We start from the raw sequence: 12,559 nt of genomic DNA, 5'->3' as shown, positions 1-12,559 counted from the left end.
CCTGCCACTGTGCAGCTGGCCCAAGGCCACCCAGGCTGGCTCTACTCAGAGGAGGCCCCTTGGGGGAATCGAACCACCAACCTATGGTTCTGCAGCCAGATGCTTAGACCACTGAGCTATCCAGCCAGCTAGAGAAGTTAGCATCCTACAAATCTTAGTTTCAACTCTGTGCAAGGCAAGTTAGTTTGAGGTTACCAGCTGAGGAGTGTTGTGGGGGGGGGGAAGCCACCTGTGCTGTTGGCATCTCCATCCACATAAATTCCGAAGTGAAGCATGTTTCATGCATGGAAACAAGCACAACGTAAACGGTTGAAGTTATCTGGAAAAGGGCAAGACCCAGTTAGGAAGCTAGTGAGCTTGCCGTACTTACTGAGAAGAGTTAGAAACATGAATAGGAAGCACTGGAAATAGGGGTGCTGCCTCATTTCTTTTAATGCCCCCGTTTCTGCGCTTTCAACAGTGAGAAGGCTCTCCTAGAGCAGGCAAAATATCCCTGCAGCTCAGCATCCTGTAGTGAGTGTTGGCCACTGGTTGCCTTCGGGAAGCCCCAGAAGTAGGACAGAAAGCCAACAGCCCAACCACGCTGGCGAACCCCAGCATCTAATAGACAGAGGTAGACTTTGTCCGAAGCTGGAGGTTCCACATAACAGCCTGAAGAAGAGAAATTGAACAGGCAGACATGGTTGTCCAAGAATGGAGATGAAGCGATGGGGAGAAGTCGTGCTTGGTTCATTTTGACATCTCTGGGTGCAGATTAAATGAGCAGAAACCATGTCAGGAAATATATATATACATATAGCAGCCCTAGCTGGGGCAGAGGGGGGAAAATGATCGCTAGAGATATGGATCTCTATTTAGGGATACACCAGCTTCTTTAGTGTATCCCTAAAATGTCCAGTGGGGATTTAAGGGTCTTAGTTTTTAAAAAGCTTTTAAAACTCTGACATAGGAATGATCCTCTGCTAAATGGAGGAGCTGGGGCTAGTTTAAAACACTTGAAACCCCTACTCTTATTTGCTTCTACAGCGGCTGGACTTTTAGGAGTCATGGTGCTTCTCTGCTTTTAATCTCTTCTTCACAGGGACCTTTCAGAGGACAAAACCATCCCTTTCATTTCGTCTCCCCGCCCAGCGATGCCTCAATGCTCACATTGATGTGTGCTGCAACCCTTTTCCAGGCACAGGAGCGACGCCATGAAATAAGTTGGCAATCCCAAATAAGGAAGTTTTAAACGAAGCAGGGCAAATCCGCACCGCCAGCTTTTCGCCAGTCTTGCTGTGAGCCTTTTCTGCCTGTTAACTGAAATGGGAACATCCGTATGACTCATGATGAGTTTCAGTGCGGAACTTTGTCCCTTTTGGCACCAAGAAAAACCCGTGCGTTCTTCACACACCAGGAGTTTTGACTCAAATCAGAGTTCTCAGTCAAAATGAAAGAGAAATTTCATTTGCAAATATAACCGCAGATTTCAAAGCAGTATTCGAAATTCAAGTGAGGGACGCAAAATATTTACAGAAGGGAAGCTGTGGATGTTGAGGTTGCCATTTTTCCCCCTAAGAGATTCTTGTGCTGTTAACATCTGCATAGCAGGTAGAAATTAAGCAGGCGAAGATGCTATGTGTGTTTTGGCTTAGTGCTATAACTGCAACCCGAATCACTTCGGAACTGCTATGTTTCTCTCAGGCAGCTGCGAAGATGAGGATGACGCATTATGCAGGAGGATGGAATTAATATTTGTTTATAAGGCGTTAAATAATCCCGAACCAAAAGATCAAATTGCACCAGCTCTTCTCCCGACCAGATCTTCTTCCATGCATGTTGTAGGACATTTGTCAGCATGGACACAGACATGCCAAGGTCCGGTTTTCTCCACATGCCCACATTGCTACTCCAGCGAATGAATATCATCCTTTGGAAGTGGATGCTGAGATAGAGGGTGGGTTGCATTGATTGCTGCCTTATTTCTTTCGTTATCTGTTATCGCTTCCTGTGGTTGGTTTCATATAATGAGTAATAAATAAGTCTACACACCTAGTGTGGTGTTGTGGTGCAATGCCCACGTCACTCCTGTCCATCATATGGAGCTCAGGTGTAGGAACCTATGATAGGACAGGAGGAGCAGAGTTAGAAGGACAGATAGAGAATAGTAAAGAGTTAAAAGCAATAGAGAATAGATAGATGATCACAGAATATTGTTAAAGTGGTTATTGTGAATAAAAGCTCATGCAAGCAAACGTGTAATCAAACCCAATTGAATGAATGATCCTCAACAACTGTGATTTACATATGTGATTAAAGATCAATCAATAAACCTGTTATATTAACAGCACGTGTCTGAGATACATATATTTGGGATAGTGGGGCCTAGATCCACTGGTGACAGCGTAAAAAGAGGAACCACATCCAGAGGGTGGACCTGTGCTTGTGGAGAGCAAACAAGGGACACTAGGGGGATGCGACAGGTGTCGTGGATAGAGTGCTGGGCTTGGATTCAGGAGCGCTGGGTTCGAATCCCCGCTCGCCTGTGGAAATACCCTGGGAGTCTAGAACCGGTAAAGCCACTCTTTAAATATCTCATTTACCCTGGAAGCCCTGGTTGGGTAGCTATGCGTCAGTTCTGACTGGACGACACATAACAAGAACAAAAAGAATACTCTTACTGTCCTTCTGCGAGCAGGCAAAGACCTTTCTCTTCAGTCAGGCTTTCCCTGAGAGAATGGCTGCCTGTTGTTGTTGTTGTTGTTGTTGTTGCTGCTGCTGCTGCTGCTGTTGTTGTTTTAAGAAAGAAATGCTTTGCCTTGTTGCTTTGAGTCTGCTTTTGGTGTTGATTTTGTTTACCATCGTTTAGTGTGGCATCTGTTTGACTCTTTTTAAATATTTGCATATGTATTGTTTTTAGCTTTTAAATATTGCCTTTTAATGATGTCCGCTGCCTTGAGTCCTTTTTAAGGAGAAAGGTGGAGTTAAAAATATTTTATATGCATAAATCAATAAGTCTACCTCTCTTGTTTAGTGCTGTTATCTACAGGTTTTAGGCACGGTTAGCGTTGTGGCTAACTGGACACGCATGCTCGGGAGTGCAAAAATCCAGGACCATCAATTTATTTTTTATGTATTTATTGTATTTATACCCCGCCTATCTAGTCATTTCGACCACTCTAGGCGGCTTACAACAAATTAAAGCCACTGAAAGAACTCTGCATGGGAAACATAAATTAGACAACAGCTAAACAAGGGGTGACAGAATGGGCAAGTCTGACTACAAGCCCCATCATCCCCCAACCAGTGGCCCTACTAATTTGGTGATTCTGGGAGGTGTCATCTCAGAACGCTAACCTTTCCAAGGTCCCTTCGAACCACTCTCCCCATCAAATGGCCGGTTGGCTTGCCTGCTTTTTGATCCGACCCTTCTCTCGTGCACTATGTGTATATTGGCTGCTGGCTGCACCACCTGGAGATAACCCCGGAGTTTATCTCCCCGCTGTGATGATTTGCAGTCTAGCAATTTCTGCAGAGGCAGCTCCTATTAAGGGCAGAAGAGGAGCCCGGCAGCGCTTTGGGCCAGCCAGCATCTCGAGCGAGCCCCTCCTCGCTGATATTCAGCAATGCCTAATTTCTGAAGGGTTCTCCCCTTCGTAGCGAGCAAGAGGTTTGCTTTAACTGCCAGCACCTTTTATTTGCATATCTTGCTGATCAGCGAACCTTATGAGACATTTTTCCGTTAAAGAAGTAAAGCACTGAAAGGCGTGTTTTACTCTCTGTGTCGTCATGTCCACAGCACGGATGGAAGGGGTGCAGCTAGGAGAAAGCTGACTAGCCTAGGTTTGCCTGCAAAGTCTGGGGCAGAAGTGAAATTTGAACCCAGAGCTTCCTAGCTCACATGCCAGTCTTCGTCTCACCAAATTTGCCAAGTTTTGGGGTGTGCTTTGAAGCTGCGGTTTTCCCAAAGAGAGATTATCCGGCCACTGGTTTCTCTGCATGAGAAACGCTTTTGACCAGCTAGTCTTCTGCAGCCCCCGTTGGTTTTACATGCAGAGGAACAAGCCTTGACATATTTTTCCGTCAGTTGGCAGCCCTCACTGCTACCACACATGGCTTTTTATGGCTCTGTGCTCCTACTCTTCCCAAGCTTGGCCAAGTGACTCTTGGAGACTACAACACCCAGAATCCCCCTAACCAGGGCAGATTTTGGGAACTGTAGTCCAAAAAAGTCTCTTGGCAAAGCTCTCGTCTGTCATCCAGAATACCTACGAAGTTTAACATCGAATGGGCAATTGATCTGCACCAGCCTGGACAAATTAGCACTCCGTGGGTCAGACCCCGTTCCTTCTCAACCCTAAATTATGCATTATCCTTAAGTTGTATGTTAATATGGTTGTGAGGCAGGGCTAAAGAGGGTGCTGGGAGGGGGAGCCTGGGCGGTGGAAAGAAAAAAGGGGATAAAGAAGAAAGAGGAGGGGACTACATGGTCATACGCTGGTGGGGGGAAGCAATTGGGCCTTGAAGGCAAAAGAGGGTGTTTCTCCCCAGGTTTGCATCACCCCTCGGTGGCACACAACTGCCTGTGCGTATATCCACCTGCCATTTCTCATCTTCTCATGATGGCTTAACTAGAGGAGGAGGGCTGCAAAGAGTCAGGAAGGCTGCACTCCCTGCACAGTCTGAGCATCAAGCAAGATAGTGCGGAAGCCCACAGAAGCCACTGCATCATCCTGCTTTTGATGCACAGCTCTTGCGCTTCGGACAAACGCACCTCCATGGTCGCTGCAAGGAAAAAGATGCCCCTGCAATGAATTTGGCTTCTGGAGAGGTGGTGCTGGATGGATGGATGGGTGGATGGATGGATGGATGGATCGGGGCCCACATTCATCCGGAGAGGTCCACCATACCCAGGGAGGGAAAGATTTTAAGCTGCCCCTTTGTTGTGTTATGTTTCGGTTTCACACCTCATCATCCTCATCCTCATTAGATAACGGCAGCTGCCTCCTCCGGAGGAAGTGGTCACAAGAGCTGGGCTTGAAACCTAAAAGGCTTGGTGATAATTGAAGAGAGAGACAGAGAGAGCGCACATTTTTGATTGTGCGCTACACTAGCCGAGATCACAGGCAGGAAGCTCATGCTCGTAATCTGCTAATAATAAATACATGCATGGATCTGTAAAGAGACATGAGAGAAAGAGGAACTGCAAAGCCAACTTCTGCCTGTTTTGTTTTGTTTTGCTGTTTTCTCTTTCCAAATCCCGTTTCTACCCAGATAGTGTCGGAAGTATTCTAGAAACCAGAAGAATGTATTTAGCCACAGGAGTCCAAATGTCTGAAAGGTGGGCTCCAAAATGTGCATTTGACCTGGAGTCGCTTTTTCCTTCCTGAAGTGAAGGTTGCGCATTGGGTCACGATGCACAATCATGAAATATTACTATGTTTTCCCCCACCTGTTTGCTTTTTGCCCTGAAAACTGGCCGAACCAGTCTCCTGATGCTTGTCTTGTAGCCTCTGCCTCCCTCTGCTGTCCAAGGAAGAAATAACCTCCCACTGGCAATGGTGCGGCTAAAAAATATTGTAAATAAAATAAATGTTCTGTCATGCAGGGGACGCACCGGGCAAAGCTGCCGCCTGAGCTGGCTATGCAGCTAGTTGGGCGCAAGGGGCAGCCAAGCGTTAATGGCTGAGGTGAGACAAGACTGGTTTCGAAGCCTCTCTTTAGCTTAGCTGACCCTGCAAAGAACAATTGACAGGTTCATTTCCTGGCATGAGACGGCCGCTCTTTTTAAGGAAAGATAATTCTTGATTGTGTGATGGCTATTGTTTTATTGGTTTTATTGATTTTTTTTTTTTGGTATGCATTGCCCATGTGTGTTTGGGGGATGAAAGCAACATTGACTTAAACCCCTGTGCTACCCATCACCATAGTCGTCATCACAATCATCATCATCATCATTATGACTATTCTTCCCCATTGGAATGCATTAAACAGGTTTCAATGCATTCCAATGGGGAAAGGCTTTTCGCTAGACGATGATTTTGCTAAACAGCAATTTCAGTTGAACGGATTATCATTGTCTAGCGAGGCACCACTGTATTTGGGAAAGGTACGGATGCTGCCCAGATCAGGCCAGGCGAGAGGGGGTCCCTTTTTTTCCTCCCCCAGCATGGAGGTTCTTGGATATGCAAGCAGAAAGGCAGGAGGGCAGGGCGGGCAGAAGGCGATTGTCTAGCGAAGATCAGCCATAGGAAAGCCGCTTTGCGAACCGCCGATCAGCAGTTTAAATAGCTGCCTTGCAAAGTTTAGGTCCTGAAAACACCTGTTTTGCGAGCACGGAGGGAGCTGTCAAAATCGTTGTCTACCAAAAATTGGTTTGCGAAGCAGGGACCAAACATCGTCCAGCGAAATTCCCCCCACAGCGATCGCAAAAAATCAATGTCTAGCGAAAAAAGTGTCATGCTGGGGTAACTGTCTAGCGAGGCATCACTGTACATGGTTCTGACACACGAGGCGGTCTGCCCGGCCAGGGCTTCTGCTCTGTTGTTTCCTGCAGAACGCCGACCCACTGTGTGATGGGCAGAAGCATCCTCATGCTTTTGCACATTGTGATTTAAGTCCAATGCGACAGCGAGTCCTGTGCCTTGGGCCCCCATCCCTGTGATTTGCAACTCCCAAGTATTTTGCACCATCGATCGCCTTTCCCATGCGTATGTGGAAAAGAGCCCGAAGAGGAGGTAATCAAGGAATAGCTGGAATCTGGTTCACTCGGGCAGGGAACCAAGATCCCAAAGCCGCTTCAGTTATGTGGGAGCGGCTCCGGTCTGCATGACATAGATATAAATATATATTTACTGGAAATTCCCTAGCACAAAAGAAACGTCTCGTGACCAGTAAAAGGAAAAGAAAAACCAGCCGCACACTCTGTTGATTAATTTTTAACTCAGGAGGGAGCAGCGGTGGACAGGGTATAAAAAGAGTTTCCTTCCTCGTGGCCTGGCAACGGAGCGCTGGCCCGCTCACCCTTTCCTGCCGGAGAAGCGGATCTTCTTTGGTGTGTCATGGGTGCCTGCCTCAGCCCTCCAGATGGTAAGAAGACTTGGGGGGGGGGTGTTTAAAGGGTTTAAAGGTTTAGGGTAAAAAAGGTGGTTGTGAAGGCAGAAGAGACTGTTTTTGGGGTCTGGCTGGGTGCAGGGAATCATTTAGAAGTTGGGGGGAAAATTAATAGACTGTCGTGCAATTCAGGTTTTGCTTACAGCAGGGGTCAGATAACAGAAGGCAAAGGGCTGGTTTAAGAATGTATTGCAGGGGTGCAATTACTTCCCACAAAGCTCGCCCTTTGTTCCCGAACGAGGATGCTGGGACCACGACTCCTAGGAAACACCCCCCCCCCAGTGTTGCAGTTAGTTTGGATAAAAGGCTACAACCCTGGACAGAATTTCCACTGGGGAAAAGATGCTTGGGGGGGAAATAATTCAGTTTGCCTCTCCTTCCTGCCAAGGGCACAAACCAGAAACAAAGAAGGACAATCTTTGTGATCTCTGTTCCTCTGAGCATGCACAGAGGAACAGAGGCTGGTCTTCTCCTGCAGAAATGTGCAATAGATAGACAGGAGCGTCCCTTTTTTGCATGGGTGGGCAGGCAACCCCGGTGTGCCAGGTGGCTTTTAAATGTGAGCAGGGCAAATTTAGTGAAGGAAGCGGGAGAGGTTCGTTGAAGGTTGCTAGCCATGCTAGTTAAAGTAGAGCCTTCATGTTTAGGAGTAATCTACCTCTGAGAACCAGATATCTGCTGGCTGGGGACATAAAAAGGAGCTGGCACCTTAAGGGCCACAGGTCAACCCCCTTTCAGTATAGTAGACCACATTATATATGCAGAAATCACACTTCTTTAATGATAGGTAACCCTTTGTAACCCAAAAACAGCATTTTGGCTGCGCAGAGGTGGGTTATCTCTAAAGCAGAGACTGGGAAAGCAATGTTTTTCAACTACAGTTCCCAGAATCCCCTATCATGCGAGGTGCAGGATTCTGGGGAATTACAGTCCCTTCCTCAAAAACACTTTTCAAGCTCAGGTGTGAACTGCCAAGACTAAGAACAGGTTCAGACATGCAGGAGAAAGCCATCTGTGGGTTCACGTGGGAGGAGGCTGTGCTACCGAGCCCAGAGGCCTTTGATGAAAACAAGCCACACGCAGACTCTCCCCCCCAGTCCATTCATCAAAAAACAAAACAAAACACAACACAACAAAAAACAGGAGCCACTCCTTTGCTGGCATCATCCCCTTGCATGAGTCAAGATGTTCTCAATGAAAGCCCTGCTGAGAACACATTTCTTATTCACTTGGCCTCTTATCAGATGTTTCAGCATCCCAAGAGCATAACATTTGCTTCTCACCTGAACCCTTATTTCAAGCATTAGGTGGTCTTAGCATCTCTCCCTGTAAATGTGTGTGTGTGTGTGTGTGTGTGTGTGTGTGTGTGTGTGTGTGTTCATTCCACACCAGCACACCAAAAGGTGAAGAATGATGGGAGTTGTAATCCTGAAACAACTGGGCGGCTATAGTTTACCCACTCTGGCTCTCTAGTTGGTAGAAAATAAGAGACCGGTCCATTAAAACAGGGAGGGGTATGAAGATGACAGGAGTTGGAGAAATTATAGGACTAAGGCCTAACCGTTCGGCCAAAGTCTTCACATAATGCATAATATTAACCAGAGAAGTGTGCCGTTCATTTGTCATAAACACAGCAAACCAACATCTTAAGTCAACATCTTGTGCAAATGTTGAAAATAAATGTAAGCATGGCTTAGTTTCAGTTTTGTATTCCCGGCATTTGAGAGATGTTATCTACAGTAGGAGATATCCAGAGAAAGGGGGAAAGGGAACTACTGACTCTTTTGCAACCCTTAAAATGGGAGATGCTGCTGCTGCTGCTCCTCTGTCGCTTCCCCTAGTTCTGCAGATCCCACCCTTTGCAAAACCCGGAGCCACGACTTCTGAACACCGGGAGGGAGGCAGAGCTGAGTTGAGCAGGGCAGAAAAAGTGCCGCCCGGTTTCCCTCTCCATTTAAACCCATGCTCCATTTGGCAAAGGATGACAGTCTCATGGCCCATTCCAGGTTCCCTGGGAGGAAGGTTTGAATGAGGAGAGGGCTCGGGGGGGGGGGAGCTTTCGCCCACCCCCACCCTCCACCTAGTTCTGCCATTCGGACAAAAAGATGAGTTGTTTTGTTGTTGTTGTTGTTGTTGTTGTTGTTGTTGTTGCTGGTTTGGAGTGGCTGATGGGAGACTTCAGACTTTCCAAGAGGGATCCTGTGGGCCCATCATCCACATATAGTGAACTCCACGTTACACTGTTCTTGTTATATGGCATTAGGTTGTTTCCAACACCTGGTGACCCTTGTGGACGGCTGACCACCAAGAAGTCCTGTCATTGACCGCCCAGCTCACCTGAACCTCAGGCTCACGTTCTGCAAACTCAAGACGGTGGCTTCCTTAATCAAGTCAACCCACTTCTCCGTCGATTCGATGGGCCTACTTTAGTTCTGACGTACTGGATTTCAGACATTGTATATCCTACATCATTTCTCATCATGTCACGTTATAAGTCTTTCCCCTTTCCAACAGGTCCAGATGCCTCTAGCCAGTCATCCTCCCTTCCCCTCTTCTTCCACCCTTACACCAAAGGATCCCAGATCGTTATGGACGAATCTCACTGCATCGCCCACCGAGCCGCCACCTTCCACGATGGCATCGTCTTCTCCAGCCGGCCCATTGGACTTTACGAGAAGGTGACGCTCAAGATCTTGAAAGAGGAGACCAAGTGGCATGGGGGCTTAAGGGTGGGCTTCACCTGGCAAGACCCCTCCCTCTTGGAGCCCAGCGAGTTGCCTCCGTTTGCCTGCCCAAACCTGGTACAGCAAGGAAAGACGCGAGCCTGTGTCTTACCGGAGGAATACGGCGCAGAAGGCACAGTGGTCAGCTTCTGGGTGGACAGCCAAGGGTGCGTCTTCTGTAGCGTCGACGAAGAGGCTGGGCCATCCGTGCTCTTAGCTGGGGTCTCCGTCAGCTCTCCTCTCTGGGCCCTGGTAGATGTTTACGGCAGGGCCAAAGCGGTTCAGCTTTTGGGTAAGCAATTCAGAATCACACAGACCGGTTAGCTAGCATAACATAACATGGTTTTCTCAGCCAGCTCTGAGCCATCCAGCGACATCCCCTTTGGTAGACTGATGTTTTCCGGCAGAGTGGTTCAAAGCTAAATCCATGCCTCCATCATAGCTACAGAGCCAGAGAACGTCTTAGCTTTCCCTCTTAACACAGCTCCTGCTCATTCCCTGTGAATTGTTTCCAGATGTAGGATCAGTGTCTTACTTTACATTCCTCTGGTGTACAGCCCAGCATATAAAGCATGGATGCAGCCAGAACATGTTTTCAAACATGCAGAGCCAGATTAGATAACAGGCTTAGCATGTTTTTAAAAGATGCACTCCTTCAAGTGGTAAAAGACATATGTTAGTCATAACATTGGATTTCTGTCGACTCTCTATCTCACATCTAGCATGCTTTGCTTTATGAGTGGTCCTTGGAAAGGTAAACATAGACTTAATTTGCAAGTCTGCGCTGATTAACAAAGCTGATGGAGGTGGATAAAGGCAGCAGCTGAGGTATCGTGGTCTGAATACCCTCTTATTTCTCTTTAGATCCCTCAAGCCTCTCCACTAACGCTGATGTCTGCAGCCTGCTGCTTTCGACTCCAGACGAACAGACCGGTAAGCACATGGAAGAGATTTTGCCAGTGTGTTCAATGTTTTCAGACGGTTTTTTGCTAAACCCTAGAAGCCTTCTTGCCAACAGCTAATCAGATGTGACCTTCTGCCACTTGCCTGTTTCACATGAATTTACAAAAATCAAACCTCCCATAGCAGTTCTTGTGACCGAGAAAGAGAACCTAGCATTCATTTGTTTTGAAAGAGTACGCTCCATCCGTCAAATGAGGTTATAGAGTACATAGAAATAAAAATAACAGGTGATTGGAAACTGCCTGAATAAAACTGAAACAGGCAAGGGGTTGCCTTGCCTGACTTAAGAGAACTGCTACCTTCCTCTGATTGTGTATCTGTTAAGTCAACAGCTTTTGCAAACATACCATGAATTTCTCTCTTCTTACAAGGGGACAGAACTGGGTCAGGTGGGGAAAAGGAAATTAACTAATCTGTTGCCCTTCTTTGAAACCAGCCTGATTCCAGAGGCTCTGGGGCAAGGGAGAGCAAGCGGGAGAGGTAACCTGGTTCCCTTTTCCTTGTTCCATGGTTTTGACGTGGCGTTTTTGTGCCTCTCCAGAGTCCACCTGCCAGAGCTTCCATCGCCTTCCCGACAGGCATCCAGGGGACGAATGCGCTGTCTGTTTTGGGTACAAGGCCAACACGATGATGCTCCCGTGCTCTCATGCCAACTTCTGCTCCTGCTGCTCCTTGAAGATCTTCAAAACCAGTGGCCGATGCCCGTTGTGTCGGCAGAAGGTGAAAAAAATCCTCCCCATCTCTGTTTCGGCCAAAGGAGAGAGCCCAGAAGGCTGAGCGGAAAGTGCGAGGAATCTGCAGCCCCCTGCGTGAGAAAGCAAGGCCGCCCCATAATCTGGAAGTATTTCACCTTCCAGGAGAACAGAGACGACCAAAAAGAAAAGAGGAAGAGGGTGAAGTTGGTTTTAGGGAAACGTGAGCATTAAAGTGGTCTCCCTGTGGTGAGATGAAGCGAGGCGGTTCGGAGGCATCTTTTAAGTGTACATCATAGAAAATCAGCACTCAAGGTGAGAGACGGGGAGCATCTACATTGACTCTCTCCTCCATAAAAAAGACACTTTTTTTCAAAACAAAGCATCATGGAGCTGGAAGAAGCCAAAGCAGAACATAAATCAGCAGTCCAACTTCAGATAATGCTGGGCAGTACTCATCTGTCGTAAGGAGGAACTCTTTTAAGAAAAAAGAGGAAGACAGTAAAGGCTAACCTTCTTTTTTAAAACAAACAAACAAACAAAACCCTATTTCCTGCCTTGCTTGCTGTTGATCTTTTCCACCAGGGCAAATTGACAGAGTGAAGAATATTGTTCTGGCACTTACTGTTTTATTGATTTTATACTGGAACTGTATTGGGTTTGCCTGCAACACTTCATTCTTTAAATAGTTTTAAATTGCATGTGTAGTCATACATTTTCTTACAAAGATGGTGTTTCTAATTTTTTAATAAAAAGAGGAAATCTGAAACCGTTGGTTATGTGTATATAAATTTAAGCCATAACCTGGATTCAAAGGCTTATTCTGACTGAGAATCTAACAATCTCAATGTGTGGAAAGTTTCGCCCTTTTTTAAAAAGTTAGTCATAAATCTCTGCTCGGCATCTGTCATATTTAGCACAGTAAACACCTATGTTCAGGATTAAGAGGAACGATGCATGATTGGGGGGGGGGGGGGATGGCTGGCCACCTTCAAAGCCAGAAGAGGGGTCCAGGAGCAGGCGAAAATATCCAGAACAGGTGTAATTGAGAAAGGTTGAGTTCATTAGCTGTTCATCACACGGAAGCAG

General features: G+C 46.9%; 1 protein-coding gene across 2 annotated transcripts; it reads left to right on the top strand.

Annotated features, from left to right (window-relative positions):
* The first annotated feature begins 6,777 nt into the window (after positions 1-6,777).
* NEURL3 (neuralized E3 ubiquitin protein ligase 3) lies at positions 6,778-12,239 on the top strand. 2 transcript variants are annotated; one of them, XM_020780200.3, is made up of 4 exons: positions 6,778-7,068; positions 9,607-10,107; positions 10,680-10,748; positions 11,320-12,239. In XM_020780200.3, exons 1-4 carry the CDS (start codon positions 7,041-7,043, stop codon positions 11,553-11,555), a joined length of 834 nt encoding a protein of 277 aa, XP_020635859.2. In that variant the 5' UTR covers positions 6,778-7,040; the 3' UTR covers positions 11,556-12,239. The 2 variants fall into 2 exon arrangements, with proteins under 2 accessions (XP_020635859.2, XP_020635858.3); XM_020780199.3 differs by having other exon boundaries at positions 6,779-7,068; positions 9,356-10,107.
* Positions 12,240-12,559: the final 320 nt, after the last annotated feature.

The sequence above is a fragment of the Pogona vitticeps genome, chromosome 8, assembly GCF_051106095.1.
Source record: "Pogona vitticeps strain Pit_001003342236 chromosome 8, PviZW2.1, whole genome shotgun sequence".
NCBI lineage: Eukaryota > Metazoa > Chordata > Lepidosauria > Squamata > Agamidae > Pogona > Pogona vitticeps.
Note: the sequence above shows the minus strand (reverse complement) of the source record. Positions and strands in the feature narration are given on the sequence as shown.